The sequence below is a fragment of the Coturnix japonica genome, chromosome 23 (genome assembly GCF_054131305.1).
Source record: "Coturnix japonica strain WE chromosome 23, WE-NBRP24, whole genome shotgun sequence".
Lineage (NCBI taxonomy): Eukaryota > Metazoa > Chordata > Aves > Galliformes > Phasianidae > Coturnix > Coturnix japonica.
Window position 1 is genome coordinate 5,070,260 of NC_140685.1, and position 19,943 is coordinate 5,090,202.

General features: G+C 47.7%; 2 protein-coding genes across 15 annotated transcripts in view; one reads left to right on the forward strand and one right to left on the reverse strand.

Annotated features, from left to right (window-relative positions):
- Positions 1-9,281, reverse strand: SLC16A3 (solute carrier family 16 member 3). 2 transcript variants are annotated; one of them, XM_015879649.3, is made up of 5 exons: positions 9,201-9,281; positions 5,621-5,864; positions 5,109-5,252; positions 4,058-4,825; positions 1-3,251 (listed from the first exon to the last, which is right to left on the reverse strand). In XM_015879649.3, exons 2-5 carry the CDS (start codon positions 5,841-5,843, stop codon positions 2,965-2,967), a joined length of 1,422 nt encoding a protein of 473 aa, XP_015735135.1. In that variant the 5' UTR covers positions 5,844-5,864; positions 9,201-9,281; the 3' UTR covers positions 1-2,964. The 2 variants fall into 2 exon arrangements, with proteins under 2 accessions (XP_015735135.1, XP_015735136.1); XM_015879650.3 differs by lacking the exon at positions 9,201-9,281 and adding an exon at positions 6,269-6,515.
- Positions 8,660-19,943, forward strand: part of CCDC57 (coiled-coil domain containing 57) — a 22,873-nt gene continuing 11,589 nt past the window's right edge. The window contains exons 1-6 of one of the 13 annotated variants that reach the window (XM_085522869.1): positions 8,660-8,790; positions 10,304-10,418; positions 14,768-15,171; positions 17,355-17,463; positions 18,426-18,563; positions 19,545-19,779. In XM_085522869.1, the coding sequence (XP_085378995.1) occupies positions 14,867-15,171; positions 17,355-17,463; positions 18,426-18,563; positions 19,545-19,779 (787 nt within the window). In that variant the 5' untranslated portion in view covers positions 8,660-8,790; positions 10,304-10,418; positions 14,768-14,866. The other 12 variants (XM_085522877.1, XM_085522874.1, XM_085522872.1 and 9 more) reach the window with 12 other exon arrangements.

Below are 19,943 nucleotides of genomic sequence, written 5' to 3' on the forward strand. Positions count from 1 at the left end.
TTTTGATAACCAAATAAATATTTATTCACTATTTTTGCAACAGTTTACTAGAAAAGCATCAAACAAATCCAGGTATAAACGTACACGTAACATTAAAGTGCATAAACAGGAAACATATCACCTTGTTGCACAAAACCAAAGTGTAATCCCAAAGAGAGCTGCAGGACACAGAGGGATGTGCACACATCAGTACTTACCATTGTCACATGTCATGTTTGCATGCTCCTGCAAATCCTGCCTGGGGCAGATTCTACCAGATTTAAGCTTTTCTAGGGAGAAAACCAAGTTGTGAGTGCATTGGGGTCTATCATTGTGAAATGTGGTTGGGTTAGAGGATGATTCGATATCACCTAACACCTGATTTGGTGGGTTTGAACGTATTAACAATCTGTTCGGTCCTTCATATCATCTCAAGTCATAGAATGCTCAAAGGCCCGAACAACTTCATCAGTTTTGGAGAAATAATCTATGAATGTAATCTTTCAGATGCTTTTGATTACTGTACTTTGATATATTGCACCTGGGTTTCTGACTGCAGTTCCAGCAGTGCATGATGGAGAGCAAATGACCGCATTGCCTTTGAGACCTGGGGTTATTCCGCTGTGTAGCTACCTGCCTTCCACCCAAGTCATAGAACATTATGGAGGTGAAGGCTGAACAAAGGAGGGTTCATCCACATCTCTGTTGTGCAGCACTGCACACAAACTGTTCCCCCCTTCAGCCATTCTTGGACTGGCCACCTATTCCTTCCAAAGAGCACTGAGGGGTGTTGGGAATTCAGGGCTTATCTCAACAGAGCTGAGATTAAAGCAATACTGTACCCAAAGACCCGAAGGAGTTTGAATGCAATTCCTTGTGAGTTTGCAATAAGCAGAGTGAAATTCATACAAAGCAGGCTGATCTCACTGAAGGGCTCAGATATAATCCTTCTTATAGTATGTGGTATGTGTTAGTTTGGGGGTTTGGGGGCTTGGTTTTTTTACACCTTAGGTTAGGAGGAGCTGAATGTGAAGGCCTGTTTTGCTATGGCTGTAGAAGCAATAGGGCAGAAGCCCCAACACAGCCTAACACTGAGACATGGTTGTGCAGGCAGAGCATCTGGCACAGCTGGAGGGTTCCTACAAAGGAAGTCAAGGCAGGGGAGAGAAAAAGGAAAGAGGACTGCACTATTTCCAATATAAAAAATAACCATTTTATTGAGTGCAGCATCCATTTCTGTTGAAAATCGATACCAAAAAAAAAAATAAAATGGTGTTCCTAAGATTTAAATTTGTCCTAATGATGCAAAACCAATGTGAAAGAGTTAGTGGAGTGGAAGCTGGTATCCAAAATAACCCCATGGGTTGTGGTTTTGGCCCTTCCTTGGTTGTGCTGTATCTGCTGAAGTGATCACATGTGGGACAGCTCGTGATATTTCTTTCCTGTGCTGCCTTAGAATCCCTACTGAGAAGAAAGTAGAATCCAGGATTAAGCCTGTTTTGAAGATTGTAACTGCACTCATCAATCCCACAGGTCTTTTTATACACGTATCTGAAAACTGGGTTGAAATAGCATCATTTGATAGAAAATATTTTGTATTTTCAATGCATTCGTGGGGAGAAAAATGTAGAATAAACATACTGGTTTTTTTATACATGCAATAGAGAATGCCTGCCTTTTTACCTTCCTTTCCTATTCAGAGTGCTTACAGTGAATCCTTTCCCTTTCTGCATTTCTCCATCTGTGCTGACCCTGCCTTGTCAGATCTGTTGTTACTTCCCCTTCCCTCATCTGATGTCAGACACGATGTAAGGACTGCACAGCACCTTTGTGTAGCAAACAGGTGGCAGAGCAGGCCCAGCTCTTGACGAGCTCTCATTTAGCGCCATCACATACATGATCAGCAGTTCCATCCATCATCATAAGCAACCAGAACGACCCTCTGAACTTCAATAGATGAATAAAGCAGAGGTCAGTGGGGTAAATCAAACATTAAAGGAATTTTTCATGTGTTGCTAACATTGCATGTTAAAGATGTAACAGTAACTCATTTCAGAGTAGTCCCAACCTTCCCCCTAAGTTACCCAGTAGCCACATGTCTGACAGATGTAACCTGGCCAGTTGGAATTTATCGACAGGACAGACAGACCAGAAGATTCTGCTAAGCCCCGTGTCCTTCCTCTGGATGATACCTGTAAGGTTTCTCAGTGCTGCAGGGAAACTGTACTGAGCGCAGTGTGTATGAATGGAGATGAGCTTTGCTTATTGTCTGCTGGGATGGATTCTACTCATTTTATTTTCCTTTTAGCATTCCCTAAGAACAGGGCTGGTGTGACCAGCTGAGGGCAGTGCCTGCGATGTGCCTTTCTGTGTACAGTGTTTCCAGATGACAATTACAAAGACTACAGGTTTAGACAAAACTCATAGAAATACATTTTGCATAAACCAAAAGTAACAGGTATTATCAAAATTATACTAGGACTGAGCCAATTAATCTGAAAGTCTAAAAAAAGTAAGAAATTCAAAGACCTAATGGAGACCTTGAAGTTCCTGAGATTTTTCTCCATCTCAAACTCTTTCCCCTTCCCAAAAAAGCACTGAAAGGGAAATTACATTGAGCCACACAACACAGCAATATCACCCGTATTATCTGAAAGCATACACATAATAAAGCCTTCCTCTAGCTCTGCCAAGTGAGCAGTTTCTGGTGATGCATGGCAAGACTCTACTTGTGTTCAGAAAAGCTTTTTTTTTGTTTGTTTTACATTAAAAGTATAACCACAACGTTTCACCTTTCACTGATAAAGCTAATGTTCTGATAGAAGGTTGTCTAGTAAATCAGCTTCCAGAGAGACCTGATGAGCTGACCGGCCTCCAGTTAATAAAGCAGACGGCCCAGCCCTAAGCTAGTTCTATTCCTAAAATAAATAGTGGTGAGGTTCTGTTTGAGCCTCTTCTAAACGCCGTGCGGGTTTTGTGCCGTGCTCACACACAGGTTTCTGGGTTAGTTACGACCTCGCCGTTCTTTTCAGGCTCATCTTTTAGGAACTGCTCCACCTCAATAGAGTCCACCTTGGCATCCTCGGGAGTTTTGTCTTCCGATTTGTTTAATTCTTCTCTTTCTGCTGCTGCTTCTTTTGTGTGTGGTTCTTCTGTTTTTTTCTTAATGCAGAAGAAATTTCCCAAGGCCAATACCAGCGCTGAGGTGGTAACTTCAATTCCAGCAATAATAAAGACAAACATGTACCTCCGTGTTAGATCCAAGAGCTTTCCTGAAAAAGACAATAGTGCAGGTAAATAAGTTTACAACAAGGTATTTCCATGATTCCACTTCAGCTTAGCACTGACTGAGTGCTTCACATCCTAGAACACATCCACACCTGCACACACTGACAGCTCAACTGAAGTAAAAGCATTCCCTTCAGATGCAAGAGATGAGGCAACTGCTGCGTACTTCAACCCGTAGGGTTGTTTGTTGGGTTTCTTTGGTGCAGCCTGTTAGATTTATGCACTTTGTGAATGAAATTGCCCTTATGAATTCAGGAATTTGAATGTTTTGCAGTGCTGCCATGCTTTGGGGTTACAAGACATGTGCAGTGCAATCAGTCTGCCTTCCCTGGAACAATCCTGATGCTTTAAAGCCCTTCTTGTTTTTTTCCCCTCCTCTTCTGAATTTTTCTTTCATCCTTCAAACCTACCACAGGTACAGAGAATCTGTCCTACTCCCTTCAAAATAAAACTGATGGGATTCATTCTGAACTCCAGCTCCAAAGAGGTCTGAATTTGATCACATTTCCTGTGCATGGAAACCCACACGATGCCATTTAACAGGATATGCACTTCAGGCTTTCATTGCAAAAAGAGCAGCACCTCCAAATGGCAGCTCAACCAGTCCTTGGAAACAGATACAAGAAGGACAAAACATCCTTCCCTGTTTGGGGCTATTTCTTGTTCTAACTGCACAAAGTCATGTAAACACGTACAACACAAGGACAGCATGTACACTGTGAGTGAGTTGTGCTCTCTTCCTCCCTGAAATGTCAATGGTTTTGAATTCTCAACTACGTGGAATACTGACCTGCTGATGGTGGACCGATGAGAACTGCCATTGCTTCTGCCAGGAGCACCAAGCCGATAGCACTGGAAAACTTCTGAGTGCCAACAATAGCCATGAGAACTTCAAACTGAAGAGCACCTACCATTCCATAAGAAATGCCAAAGAAAATGCAGAAGACCACCAGGCCACTGTAATCAACAGACATGGAGCCCATGAGATCTGTAAAGCCATTAAAAATCATAGCAAAACTGAAGAGGTAGACACAGCGCGGTCTAACCCACTTGAGACCAGCTACCATTCCACAAATTGGACGAGCAAAGATATCAATAAATCCCAGAATCGTCAGAAGAAAAGCTGCTTTGGTGTCATGATTCCCTAAATCCTTGGCATAACTCACAACAAAAACTGGGGGAACGAAGAGGCCAAGCACCATGATAGATGCCGCTAGCGTGTAGATCACAAAACCACCATCTTTAAACACGCTGAAATCCAGGAGTTTTTTCTTTGCCTTCTTCTCAGAAGATTCTTTGGTAGCTTCAGATTTTTTGGGTGGCTCCAGAGGTCTCATTAATGCTCCACAAACACAACAGTTGAGCAGCATCCCACCCAGTATAAGGAATCCTCCTCTCCAGCCATACTCGTGTTGTAGTATCTGCCCCAGCGGTGAAAGGGCGCAAAGGAACACTGGGCTCCCAGCAGCAGACAACCCGTTGGCCAAGGGTCGGCGTTTGTCAAAGTAACGGTTTAACATGATGAGCGAAGGCTGAAAGTTGAGTGCCAGACCCAAACCTGCGACAGAAGGGACAAGAAGTTAATCCAGGCCTCCCGTAGTGCTATTAAAAAAAAGAAGGAATCAATTGCATTTGTTCTGATTGATGACTTAAGATTAGTTTTACTGCAGATGGACAGAAGAGTTCCATGGTAACAGGTGTAAGAGAACCACCATTTTATCCACTATCTTAATAAAAACCTGTTAAGATGATCGTGATCGTTGAGATACATTGGTAGTATGAAACATCAGCCTACTGCCAGGACATAGGCTGAGCCCGTTCCAGCCACGTGTGCTGCTTACCGGTGATCACCCCTGCGGTGAGGTAGATCTGAACGATGCTCGTGCAGAAGGAGGCTATCACCATCCCCATGGAGGCAAAAAGGCCACCTACCAGCATGACCGGGCGACAGCCAAAGCGATTGACGCACACGCTACAGAGCGGACCTAGGCAAAGAGAGTAAGTTACAGTTGCAAAGCTAAACCAGTTTTTACCAATGGTTTCATGTTAGCTCACATTTCTTTCCACACTCTGCCTATGCTATCAGGACAATGTTCTTTCTTCTGGAGTCAGATATTCCATTCCTTTGTACTACCATGCACTTTTTCATCATCGTTAGCATCTACTGAGTTACAGAGGTTTAATTTTATATGCAAATTGTATGTACTTAATTAATTATTGGATTTACGTGCATAAACGATTATTTTTTGAATGCTTTACTAGTACAAGAGCAATAATAAGAACCATAATTCACACTAAATGTCAGTATGATTTACAGGCAACACTGTATGATGTTCAAAACCAATCAACCTACCTGTTCCATAAAGCATGGCCAACAGAATGGAGGAGATCCACGCGGTGTCACTGTATCCAATGCCAAATTCCCGGATGAGTTCTTTGAAAAAGACACTGACCGCCTTTGGAAAGGCATAGGAGAATCCCGTGATGATAAAACAGCCAAAAAGGACAGCCCAGCCCCAGCCTCCATCGGGAGCTTTAACACCAGACGGACCATCATCAACTACCACTGCTCCCATGATGCAGATCAGGAGGGTTCCCTAAGAAATAAGAAAAATGAGTTGTTATCTGTTGGGACAACTATCTATCCCAAAAAGGCAGAACGTTGCTACAGCTGAAGTTACAGACTATTTTAGAAGGAAACATCTAGTTTTTGTTACAAGACATTGGTAGAGGAAGATCTTGGTCTACTCAGGACACCTGGATGTGAAATTCTGGTACATGGATCACAAGTCCTGGCCCAACAAGCATAAAAGCTTAGGTGTATCCAATTTGATCATTAAAGTGCAATTGATTAGGATGTTTGTTACTACAGAATGCTTTGGGAACTGCAGGTCACCAGGAACAAAGCCATTTTACAGCTTTATTTCAGGACCAGCCTGGTTGGCACAGGCTTCTTGTGTAGAAAAGTGAGCACTGAATGTATGACTGTTAATAGCCTTACCTGAGTGCAGGTGAATGGCACCACAGGTGGCCGACGTGCTGACAGCCATAGCAATATAATGAGATGCACTATCACAAGTTTGGGGCTGGTAGATCAAAGCCTGAACATCTGTAACACAGTGACCTGTTCCCGTTTCAGGATGGTTTGTTCTCCCTTATGACGGTGGATGGGCTGGGACCGAGCATTGCCCGCTACGTGCGGTGCTGCCAGTCCGCCCGGCAGGGAGCGCATCGCCCGCCGCCGCACTGAGACGTGACGGACGTGACCGGGCGGCGCGGGGCGGGGCGGGCGGGACTCAGCGCCCGCTACACCCTCACCACACGCAGCGCCTCACACCGCGCCTCACACAGCCCTCATACATCTCAACCCACGGCCGGTTCTCGTCGTAATATCACGTTAAAAGACGATTGATCCTCGCTAAATAAACGGCCCCGCTGTAAAAGCGGCCGAAATTCTCCTCATCCATCTCCCCGCACACCGCGCTGGGCTGTGAGTGCTGCGTGCATCACTGCACGGCAGCGATGGGTTCTGTGCCGGATTCCTCCATCACAAACCGGCCCTTGCTTTGGTAATGAATGTGTTTACACACAGCAGCAGTGAGTGGAGTTAAATCCGCGTGTTTTCGTGCTGCTGCTGTAATCCTCCTGTTGCCACGGAAACTGAGAGAGGCTCAGTGAGGAGGAATCACGGGATGGTTGGAGTCACAAAGGACCCTAAAGGCCATTTGGTGCCATTAGGGGCACCCACAGCTCCATCAGTGCTCACAGCCCATCCCCTGACCTTGGCTGGCTGCAGGGATGGGGCACCACCTCCCCTATGGGCAACCTGTGCCTCAGTGCTATAAAACCTTCCCTATATCCAATCTAAACCTCCGCTCTTTCAGTTTGAAACCATTTTCCCCCTGTCCCAACAGACCCTGATAAAGAATCTGAGCCCTTCATACAACCCCTTTAGGGACTGGAAATGCTCAGCTGAGTGGAGGTGTGGAGTGGCCATGAAAGAGAAAGCAAGAAGATCCACACTGAGATCCCCTGTCACACTGCGAACAGACAGAATCCCACAGCTAAAAGGCAGACAGCTGAGCTGACACTGATCCGTGCCACAAAGACAGTAATGACCCTCGGTGTACATGGAGGGTGGATACACCAGATAGTGCTCCATACTGAGCACTAATGGGGTCACAAACCTCTGCCTTTGCCTGTGGGCATTAAAACCAAAGGAGGAGCAGCACCCGACCTCTGGGCAGTGGAGGTGGGAGCCAGGCTGAGTGCTACATGCAGAGGGGCTGCAATGTGCAGAGAGGGAAAGGCCTCCTTCTCCTTCACCTTATACTGAGCATGGGGGGGAGGATAAAACATCCAAATAGGAGACAGGCAATGCCAGAGCTCCTCAGCAGGGTAATACTCAAAGACAGCAGCTTTAAGGGCTGTTTGTTGAGTAAAGCGCCCAGTTCAGGCTGCCATAAAAGGGTTCAAGCTGCTATAAAGGAGTTCAGGCTGCCATAGAGGGTTTCAGGCTGCCATAAAGGGGTTCAGTCTGCCATAGAGGGTTTCAGGCTGCCATAGAGGGTTTCAGGCTGCCATAAAGGGGTTCAGGCTGCCACAGAAGGAAATGAGTGCATCATTTTGCAATATTTACCCCTGAGGGAGCGGTGCTTTGTTAAAACAGAGCTCGGCAGTTCCCGAACGTAAAGCAGAAGCTGTGAGAGCAGCACCTACAGTGGGGGGGGATGTAAGCAGAAGGGGATGAGCACAGAGCTACATGGGGATCTGAGCACGGTGTGAAGCCATTCCAGCCACAACCAGCCGACCTGAGGCACCATAGAGGAATGCAGCGGTGCCGTTGTGTGGCACAGCAATGAGCAAACAGAGCACGGGCAGCTCGCTTCGCTTTGATGTGAAACAAGGAAACAAGTGGCACCGCACCTTTGTGAAAGCAGCGCCGTGGGCACAGGGCTGAAATGAACGGCCACGACACGCAGGGAAGGCAGGGTTAATGCTACGGGCCAACGCTATAAGTTCTATTTTGGAAGGTGCACTGAAAGCAGCGGGATAACTCACATAGAGCTGGATAACTCACATAGAGCTGGATAACTCACATAGAGCTGGAGTCACGCTCTGTGCTCCCAAAGGGCAGCAGGGGGGGATGCTGACAGACAGGGAAGCGTTCACCTCGAGATTAAACTGAGCTGTTGCATTCTCGGTATGGGGAGAGCCGCAGGAACAGCTCATGGTCCAGCCCGAGGGCATCGCTTTCACAGCAGCACGGGGCTCGTGGAGGAGAAATAAAGACGCCAAAGCATCACCTGACTAGCACAGTTAATTAGAAGAGCCCGGTTCTTAGGCGCTAATTGTAAAGGCAAACAGCTTCCCCCGCACGGCAGCTGGAGCGGGGAACGCAACGGACGCGATGCTACGGATAAAGCACAACGGGAACGGACCGTGTCATCCCGGGCTGCGAGTCACAGCGTGCGGTACCGCGGGGCTGCGAGCACCGGGCGGCGATGGATCGATTGACCCTCGGTGCGGCGATGGACGGCGGGTGCGGGGAGACAACGGGGGGACACGGAACGGCCCGGAGGGAGGAGAGCGGCTGCAAAGTGTGGGACTGAACAAAGCGCATAGCGGGAGCATGCAAAGCGCTGCGGGGCACGGCGGGGAGGAGGGGACGGGGAGGGGGGAGATAAACACGGCTTTGTAGGGAACGGGAATCCGCGGCAGCATGTGGGATCGGGCGCTCCGTTAACATGGCCGGCACTTGAGCAGACGAGGCGCAACAAGCCCCCGACCGGCTGCCCGCAGCATCGCTGCCCGCCGGCATCTCCGCTCCCACCGCCCCGAGGGATGCGGCCGCTCCGCGCGTCCTCCGCCCGCCCCGCACCGAGCGCTCCCCGGCACCGCGGGCTGGGGGCGGCTCCGCCCCGGTCCGGTACCTGAGTCACGGCCGCGCTCCGCCGTGCAGATCCCCGCGCTCTCTCCCGTCCGCCGCCCGCTCTCCCCGCTCTCCCCGCTCTGCCGAGCGCCTCGGCGCGGCGGGTCGCGTCCGCTCGCCCCTCCCCTGTCCCCGCGGGGCCGCCCGGGTCCTAGCGCCGCCACGTGGTCCTTCTCTCCGCCGCGGCTTCGCCCGCTCGGAGGCACGAGGTCGCGTTCGGTGCCGTCCCACCGCCCCGCCCGCAGCACCCTGAGTGGGTTGGGGTGGCTCTCAGCATTGCTTATGGGAGATGCTCCAGGCCATCTCTTCTGGTTTGTGAACATCCCTTTCCTTATCCACCCTCTTCTATCATGTGAGTGCCTGTAAGAGCTGCTGATGGTTTAGAAGCAGTTCACATGTAGGTGTACCCATAGGATATAGGTGATATATTGGCAGCTGTTTCCCAGCTTTCCTTTCCTTGCTTCCCAGCTCTCCATTCCTAGGCACCTCTGTCCACCCCATGTACTTACATAGCACAAACCTTTAAGGTTTCAATTAGATCTACTATGGGGCCATGTGTTTCTATCATGAAATAACTCTGAAAGCAATGCCCTCATCGGGGCAGCGTACCAGGATGAATGGCAGCCCTCAACAAGGACACCCAGATCACTGCATTTAATTCACTGCTAATAAGTGTGAGAGAGCAGAGCTCGGGGCTGCAGCATCCTGCACACAGTCCAGATAACCCCTGAAATACTCTAAACTGAGATGAAGGCACCGAGCCCATATCTGCTCAGTGGGGTTAAATGGCATCTGTTTAGGCAATAGATGTGCTGCACTGTGAGTAAAGGGAATATCAGTGCACAGCAAGGAGAACTCAAACACCATGACTTAATGCATCAACCTCTGCTGATGAAGATCCTTGATAGGAAAGGATCTCCTGTGGGTGCAGGGATGGAGTTCAGACCTCCAATAAATGCCCACTGCTCCGTAATTCCTTACAGGTTTCCCAAGGAATAGGGATCCTGCTGTGTTCCTTACTTCATATTCCACGCTGCTATGGCTGTAGTGGTAAGAATACACCTTGCTTGCTCCATAAGCAATGCCTCTTATTTCTTGCCATAGAAACAACAGCAGATACAAGCACTGCAGTAACACCATTGGATAGAGCTACAACAAATCATTGCAGTCACCCATTCCAAGCTGCAGCTGCACTCTTTGCTCTCCCTGCTATTTGTAGGTGAGTCCCAAGTATTACCTTGACGTTACCTGCATGTATTTGTTCTCTTTAAGCTCTCAGAGATATTTCACTTTTGAGGCGTTTTCCTTATTGACACTTGAACTAACTCCAGGACATGAATTACAGATTGATACCGCAGCGTTTTTAAGTGCTTGAACCCTCACGGTGGACAGCTCTAATAGGTTCCATGTACAGCCAGCACAGCCCTGTGCTTCCATAGGAACGTGTGGCACCGCGTGTGGACAAAGAGCCCTTGTGGGGTGGATGTTGGAGGAAGGCTCAGCATTGGAGTTCCAACAGTTTATGGTTTGTTCCTAAAGCAAGGCTAAAAACAAAGGCTTTCTGTGCACACCTCAAGGTGCACTGGAGGAACATGAAGTGTATCTGCAAAGAGCTGCAGAGACTTAACAAGTATGAACCAACATTTGTACAGGTATGGGGAAGGGAGCCACGGGAATCGAATGAAGTTCCTCTGCTGCTTTTATTTATACGATCATCTTTAAAACATCCATTTTGATTTGATATGTGTACGGATCGACTGTTTGTCAAACACATTCCTCGGGGTTCTGTCGAAACAAGCAGTTCATTCATTGGAAGGAGAGCTCGCTCAACAAGCTGCTCCTGGATGGTGTTTAAGCTTCATCCCATGGCTGTGCTCAGTGCTGTGTGTGCATGGCCTGGGCTCAGTGCTCACCCAGCTCTGCTGTGCAGGGTCACCAACCAGCACAGGCTGCTCACATCAATCCTGGCCTTGAGTCCTGCAGGGCTGGATGTGGCTGTGTTGTGCTGCTTGGTGGCTGCACACAGCAGGATGCTGGGCTGGATGCTGAGGTTGTGGCCCTTTATAACCCACTCCATTCTATGTCTCTGACTTTGGCACAGCGCTGTGCCCGCAGCACAAACCCATTACAGGAAATGTGCCTCGTGCCTTCCAGACAAGCGACTCATCGCAGTGACTAAAGGAAAATCAGCCCATGCAACTTCCTCTGCGTCATGTAGGTGATGCGCTGTGCTCCCACGGATGGATTTAGATCTTCATTTAGATCTTAACTCCATCTATTATTTATTGCTATTGCAGCGTGGATGGGGCCCCGAGCAGCGCACAGGGTTGGAGCTATGGGCGGTGTTTAAGGTCCCCTCGCACTGAGCCCATCCGTGATGCTTTGTGTTGGGGGTCGGACGGTCGGGCTGGGGGGCCGGGGGTTTTTATCCGGCTGTGCTCGTGGTGAGAGGGGGGCGGCAGCCGAGGGGGCGGGGCGGGCAGCGCGTTAGAGGCCGGTCGGGGCTGGGGGTGGGCGGGGCGTCTGAGCTGCGTTGCTGCGGGTACCGGATATAGGTACGGGTACCGGGTACGGGTACCGGATATAGGTACGGGAACCGGTACCGGGTTCGGGCTGCCTCGTCACCGCCGTCGGACGGCTCACGGTCCCCGCGTTATCCTCATCCCGCGGAGCTGTCGGCTCGGCACCATCTTGTTCCCCGCTGTCTCCCCGCCGCTCGGTTCCCTCCATCTCCTGCCATGGGATTCCCTTCTGCCTTCTCCCTATGGCCGTGACCCCGCACCGTAGCTGCTATCTGCTCTCCTGCCCGCCCCTGAGCCCCCCCAGGGCCCTGTACCCTCCACCCCACAGTCTGACTCCCTCCTGTTCCCCCAGCCGACTCTTTCCCTTCTGCTTTTATTCCCTGTGCACTGAGCCCAGACCCTCCTTCCCTCCATCCCTGCTGTGCCATAGCGGTGGAACAGCTGTGATGTGCCTCGTATGACTCTATTTGAGTGTTAGTGCTCTATGGAGGAAACCAGCTGTGACAGAGCCGCTCCACTGCTGCAGGGGAGGTGGACCAGGTGACACGGGGTCCCTTCCAACCCCAACAAATCTATGATGCTGTGTGGTAGCTTCTTTCTCCCACTCTTTGTGGTGGTTTTGCATCAGCTGTGTCACAATGTGGCACCCACGTCACTCCTGGAGCACAAAAAGAAGAAGTGAATGCATTCCTTGTGCTCTGAGCACAGCGATAAGGATTGGGGCCTCTTGGACAGGTGGGGGTTTGGTGGAGATCGGAAGGTTCTCATCACTCACTCTGAATTGTTCTCTGTGGGTTGGAACCTGATTGGCTGGAACATGGAATCCAGTGCTGTGCTGCCGAAGTGACACTTGATGAGTAACAGCTGTGCCTGATTTACCATCAAACCCCCATTTTCCTTCGCTAAAAGAGGCTGATGGAGACCTCCCAGTGCTGGGATGAGGGCTGACAGGGACACCCATCATCCTGCTCTTTCTGGATGTGCTCTGAATTATTAGATCTTAATGGTCATTTTTGCTATTGATGTTGCATGGTTAAGCTGTGCTTGCTGTAAGATGTTGTCTCACATTTGTGCCATTTCCTTGGCCATCTTTTATTGGCATCAGATATATTTTGACTGTTCTTCTTTTGCCCGTCCTGCATCCAGGCAACTGATGCAATTTATACTTCAAATTGCGCTGTGAGCTCTATTATGGTCATTACCAAAACTAGTTGGCAGTTAGAAACACTGCTGCTTTTAATGGCTAAATGCAATCTCCTCCCCTCCTAAGACACGTTTCCAAGAAATACAGGGCTCTACTGTGCAAAGCAGTAACCTGGAATTACAGGAGTGGATCCTGCCTGTTAAGAGCTGTGGGTGCCCTGCAGGCATTCAAGGCCAGGCTGGATGTGGCTCTGGGCAGCCTGTGCTGCTGGTTGGTGACCCTGCACACAACAGGGGGTTGGAATGGGATGACCATTGTGGTCCTTTTCAACCCAGGCCATGCTGTGATTGTCTTCTCAACCCTCTCTTTCCAAAACAACCTCTGACTTCAGTTTGATCATCTCAGTGAATCAATAGACCGGAGTCGTAGTCTTACTTTTGATTCCTGATGCAAAGGCCTTGTCTTACAGCGTATGGCTAAGGTCAGCTAATGATGCATGCATTGGTTATAAAGACCTTTACAAAAGTGTTGTGATACTTCATCAGCTAATGGACTGAGCACAGCTTCCTTCAGTGCCTTCAGAGTCCAGAAAGCTTCTTGTTGATGTATTTCATCTTTAATGTGCTAATGGTCAGGGATGGAGGGGAAGAAAGGTGGAGTTAGCAGCCATGTTTGGAGCAATGGGAGCTGAGAGGGAGATTTAAAGGAGCAGACTTTTGTGTAGCACTGCATGTTGGAGGCAAGGAGGCCTCAGAGCATCACTTGTGAGTCTCCATCTCAGTGTCTTAAACCAACTTCTATCTCTGCTCACAAAAAGGCAAAGCTGTCACTTGTTCTGAGTCACAGGCTGTGGCACAGCTTGAAGGTCGCTAACAAAAAGGGGAAAATACAATTTCCTTTTAATTGCCTTAAGGATAAACATAAATTCAGCAGAATTAGAAGACCGTCAGATTACCGTGTCGCTGTTGGGTTTATTTGTGTGGGTAAAATGATATTCAGATTGTGGTGTGCTTTAGCATCGCTTTTGCTGATCTGGAAATCTCTTTCTTTTAAGGAGATTAAAGAGGCACCATTTGAAAGGCGTGTTTGTCTGATCTGTTGTTCTGTGCAGCCCTGTTTATCCATCCGAGATTATCTGGAACCACTGACACAGAGCAGTGCAGCACAGGGAGAGGAGCTGCAATGACCCCACAGGGCTGGGGTAATCTCTGAGCAGATATTACTTTATTGCTGTTGTTATTATTATTGAAATCAACTGTGATACAGGTGGTATCTCTTGGAATGGGTGTTTTCTTGCTGAGTTTATGATTGTGTGTAAGGCAGATATGGAGAACAAACAGAGATAGAAGAGGAGCAGATAAAGGGTCAGAGCGGATGGGAAAAAGGCACAGGAAGGACATCAAGATAACGGTAGGAAGAGGAGACAGATGCAACACTGCAGTTCATATTGCCGATGGATGGAGAGGTCCAACAGTGCATTACAATAGAAGGCTGCTGTGGTTTGATTGGACCTGTCAGAAGTGTCTTTTATATTAAAGCCACTCTGCAGCTCTCCTGCCGTTCTGCTGCTCTTCAATGCTCAGTTAAAAGTGCAGCGTTCCTATGAGCGACCGAATCTTTTTGTGCCTCTGTGCTCCATCTGTACAAAGGGGAAAAGAAGATATTTTCCCACATCAAAACATAGCGGTGTGTAGTAATTAGATGGGGAAATATTATCCCTTGACAGTTCAGTGATAGAAATCAATGCAAACTGTGTCTAAAACTGACCGACACTGGATGGTGCAAGGAAATTGACAGGTTATAGGTTTAAAATTCAGTGGTAATTGTTGTGTCTGCAGTGACTGGATGGCTGGTTTTTCTTAGTTATCAGTCTTAATTGTTTTCTATCATCTTCTGCTACAGATTTATTCCAGAGTTACTGAAAGAACAGAAAGAGCTTCTTCGGTGGTGAGAGAAAGAAAGGAAAGAGCAGAGTAAAAGCAGTTCCCTGCTCTGAAGGAGATGCTGCACATTGTTGTGAAGCAACTGCACGACCTGCGTGACAATTATAACAAATTAAAGGAAGATTTTGTCTATAACCTCCGAATTTTGGAAGAAAGAGATAAAGAGTTACAGTCCTACGATGTCACATTCAGTCGTCTGAAAACGTCTGAGAGCGCAAAGCAGGCGGAGATCAGCAACCTTAAAATACAGCTGGAGAAACTGGAGCAGCTTCTGATCAAAGAAAGGAGAAAAAGAGCTGAACTTCATTATCACTATCAACAAAACCTCGGAGAAGATAAGTCAGAGCTGGAGCAGTTTTGCAGGTGAGGTGCAGATCACTGTAGGTGCCGTCGCATGGAGTGTACAGATAACCACATGAGCAGAGCCAGTCAGTCAGCATGGGTTTATGAAAGGAAGCTCCTGCTTGACGAGCCCAGTTTCTTTCTTGGATGACTGGCTTAGTGAACAAGAGAGAGGCTGCTGATGTTGTTTACCTGGACTTTAGCAAAGCATTTGGTACTGTTCCCCACAGCATTCTCCTGGAGAAACTGGCTGCTCGTGGGCTGATCAGATGGACTATCTATCCACTGGGTAAAAACTGGGTGGATGGATGGGTGCAAGGGGCCACTGTGAATGGAGTTAGATCTGGTTGGTGTCTGCTCACACAGGGTGCTCCCCAGGGCTCAGGATTGCAGCAGTTCTGTTTATCATTTTTATCAGTGATCATGATGAAGGAATTAAATGCGGTTTCAGATTGCGGATGACACCAAGTTGAGTGGAATGGTTGATCTGCTTGAGGGTAGGAAGGCCCTGCAGAGGAATATGGATGGGCAAGATCTATGTGCCAAGTCCAATCGCATGACATTCATATGATATTGCCTGGAGAAGAGAAGGCTCCAGGGGCTGCTGAGAGTGGCCTTTCAGTATCTAGAGGGGGTATACAAGAAATAAGGGGGCAGACTCTTCAGCCGGTTGGGATAGGACAGGGGGAAATGGCTTCCAACTAAATGAGGGCAGATTTATATTGGATATAGGCAATTTTTTACACAGGGGCACAGGTTGCCCATAGGGGGTGGTGCCCCATCCCTGCAGACAGCCAAGGTCAGGAGATGGGCTGTGAGCACTGATGGAGCTGTGAGTGTCCCTGCTCAGTGCAGGGCTGGCACCAGATGGCCTTTAGGGTCCCTTCCGACTCCAACCATGTTATGATTCTATGATTCTATGACATTCAGCATGGCTAAGTAGCGGGCCTTGCACTTGTGACGTAAAAACCCCATGCAGCATTAAAGGCCTACAGAAGGGTGACTGAACGTTTGCCAGTCAGAAAAGCACCTGGTTGAACGTGAGCCAGCAGTGTGCCCTGGTGGCCAAGAAGCCCAATTACATCCTGACTTGTATCGAAATACTTTGGACAGCAGGACTGGAGAAGTGATTGCTCCTCCACACTCGGTACTGATGAAAGCAGACCTCAAGCACTGTATTCAGTTTGTACCTTCCACTACCAGGAAGCCACTGAGCTGCTGGAATGCGTTCAGAGGAGAGCAACAAAGCTGGGGGATACAGGACGCAAAGAAATGGCTGAGGGACTGTTATGGAGAGGGAAGATGTCATTACTTTCTACAGGAACCTGAAAGGAGGTTGCATCAAGGAGAATGTCAGCATCTTATGTCAGGTGACAAGTGAGCAAATGACAGGAGATAAGGAAGCGTCCTCTAATTGCACCAGCAGAGGTTTAGATTGGAAATCAAGAAGAATTTCTTCATAAGAAGGATGGTTAGGCATTGAAACAGGCTGATCTGTCTGATGGGATCTCTTGAAGTATCACCAAGGGAATAGCAGTGGGACTGAAGACAAAGTGGTGCCATTTGACTTTGCTTGCATGGCAAAATCCACTGGTCTGAAAACTGCAAAGAAGGGGAACAGGGGAAGACAGGAGAGTGGGGGGGGGGTAAGTTGAATCATGGAAAAATGATCCGCTTGGATCATCCTCGGGGAGCTTCAGCAGTGAATAATCTCTATGAAAGGCTCAAGGGGAGGATAGCTGGGAGAGTATTGAGAAAAGGACATTGATTTGTAAAGAATGCTGTTGAAATCCTGGTGCTGTTTGTTGGCTGAGAGCTGTTAGTGGTGTTTTACATGGGTAAACAAAACACTGAACTGACTTAGCGAACCATACAATATGCTCTGCATTGTGTGACCTTTTCAAATTGAAACTGGATGCCTGGGAAGAACTTGTCTCACACTTTAAGAGGGAGATCAAACAGTGCACCCGCTTGTCTCGTGTTACTTTGAAAGGTTCATTCACTTCTCATGTACAAGATGATGTTTATAAAACGATTGCTAGTTATGAGCAAAGGAAGGAAGGCAAAAACTGTCAGCAGTGATGGTTCCTTTAGGAAATTATTGCCTCTTGTATTTCCAGTTGTGGTGTTCAAAAGGTGCTTTCCATGTGTGTGCCACATTAGTTCAGCAGATGCTCCTTAATGTGAGTTTATTTTCTTTATAGGTCACAGAGCAGTCACACAAACCATCAGCATGAGGAGCGTGTGAGCCTGAGCCACTGCATGGAGAGAGAGCTCCAAGAGCTGCAAGGAGAGCTCGCTTGTCAGAAACAGGTACAATACAGGGAAATAATGGCACGTTGCTGCGATGACACCCAGCAGTCATTTATTTATTATGCTCTGGCTGGACACTGCTGTATTTTTTAAGGTTTTTACCTTCTTTATGTCGCCGCTGTTACATTGGTGAGATGCAGAATGACAGATTAGTAAAGCACGCACTACTTGTTTAGTAGCTGTGGCCTTACTTGTCTGGCAGCTGCCCCTTGTGGGGAACTGCTGGGAATGCTTTCAGTAATCTGAGATTGTGTAAGATTACGTGATGTAGGCTGTGCACTGCTAAATTTGTTAACCTTGAAACTGCAGGAAAGGTCAGCCCCGAAAAGCAGAAGCAGCCTCAGGCAGGATGGGTGATGCATGTTGCTTATCATCCTCCTCACTGCGAGGCTTTTCCCTCATTCTGCCTCTTTTATTGCTATCGTTTCATCATAAAATGATTGTCTCACTAACTGGCAATGGAATTTGACCTTCAGCTGGGACACTTCAGGGATGGGGTGTGATTTTTCTCACCTTTGTGTATTTTAAAACCTTAAAACAATACCTTCTTTATTTCTGTATTAAAATGATATCATGAGGATGTCAAAAGAGGTTCATTTTTGGCCTGTCATCTAAACAAGTATATTATATAAATGAAAGTGGTAAAAGGGATTGTTAGGCAATTACGGCTTGAGTGCCCTCCCATTCTAATCTCCTTGGCCTCAGTGTGGTATATCTGCTAAAATAACCTGTCTGAGGGCGGTGAGGCTCTGGAACAGGCAGCCCAGCAGCACTGTGGATGCCCCATCCTGGAGGTGTTTAAGGTCAGGTTGGATGGGGCCCTGGGCAACCTGATCTGGTGGGGGCAGCCCAGGAGGGGGTGGAACTGGATGATCTTTAAGGTCCCTTCCAACCCAAGCTGTTCTGTGGTTGTTTATATGAAACCAAGAGGACACCGAATAACAACATCCCTTCCCTCCTAGGCTGAAGAGAACCTGCAGAGGACTGAGTACAGTTCTCATGAAGTGGAGTCTGTTTCTTCTTCTTTCCCTGTTAAGAGACAGCAGTTCATACAGTCACCATTGTTGAATTGTGGTGCTCTTCCTGATGGAGAGAAGCAGGTTAGACAACACTCCCATCTATCTTGGATCAGTTCATTTTAAATGACAGCCTCAAAGAGCTTATTTCCATTGGACTTCTTGTAAAGAGTTCACCCGAGGCACCTGTTTAATTCAAGATGTAGACATATGTAGGCTGGAATGTGCATAGGTTAGATGTCACAGGCTTTGTTATGGCTGGATCCCATCCCTGCTGGAAAAAGCAGCAAGTTGCATGAGGAAAGCCAGTCCAAAACAAGGCAATGTGCTGAAATGGAGACACATCAGAACGGGAAAAGCTATTTTCTGGAATGTTCCTGAGGCATTTTGTTGCAATTCAGGCTAGATTTTGAAGTTGGGAACTTCAAAACATCAGTTTTCCAACCATTTAAAATAACATGCTTTGTTTTAGTATCACAAATAAGTTTTCCTTTCATTCCTCCCTACTAAAATACAAGATAAAATAGGTTAAAAAAGCAATAGTATTCAAAATTGTGAACATGGTGCTGGTTTGAATGTGCTGAAGGGTTGTGCACTACTACGAGTAGGAAACTGTCTTATGTGATAGAGTGAATGTAAGGAGTGTGCTGCAGTGCATCCTGCTGGGCACTTCCAGATTCTCAGCAGTAATTTGTCATCAGACCTCAATGAGAAAACAAAGCAGCGCAAAGCAAACCTCGTGTCTTCTGAATCCAGAAATTGGTGTGTTCAGGAAGATCCCTCATGAAAACAGTCTCTATAATAAGATACACACAGGTAGGTGCAGAGCACAAACTTCATACAGAGCACGATTTCCAATTTCATCTGACTGATCTGCAGACTGACCCTAATTTAGCACCAATCCAGACTGGAGATTTTTGCTTATAATTAACTTTGAATATGGCATAGGTCGTGTGTGCCTAACAGGAGCTGGTGCCATACGATGGCACACATAAGGGAAGATCTCTTACAGAGAGTATTGCTCGGGAATGAAGGTTTTTACCATGCTCCACTTTTATTTCACAGCCATTTCAATCTCATGATAAAAGTTATCTCAGGAAAGATATCCCTTGCTCGGAAATACAGAAGCTGCAGGAACAGAATGCCAACCTTCGGGCTGTTATTGCACAGATGAGGAAAGAAATGGAGAGCCTTGATGAGCAAACACCGTCCTCAGTGCCTCAGAGAGAGCAAAGTGCCCATGGCCACACTGCAGGCATCTCAGCGGTCACTGCTGCTGTCCCGATGGGAAGGGCTGAAGGTGAGTTTTCTAACATCTAATCTACAGACATGTATGTGTTGTACAGCCGACTGATGTTTGCACAGCATGACATTGCACAGCTTCTTATATTCCTTCAGCTCTGTTTACAATGCACCTACTGAAGTGGCGTAGATGTGTAAGAATAAGAAAAGGTTGCTATGAAA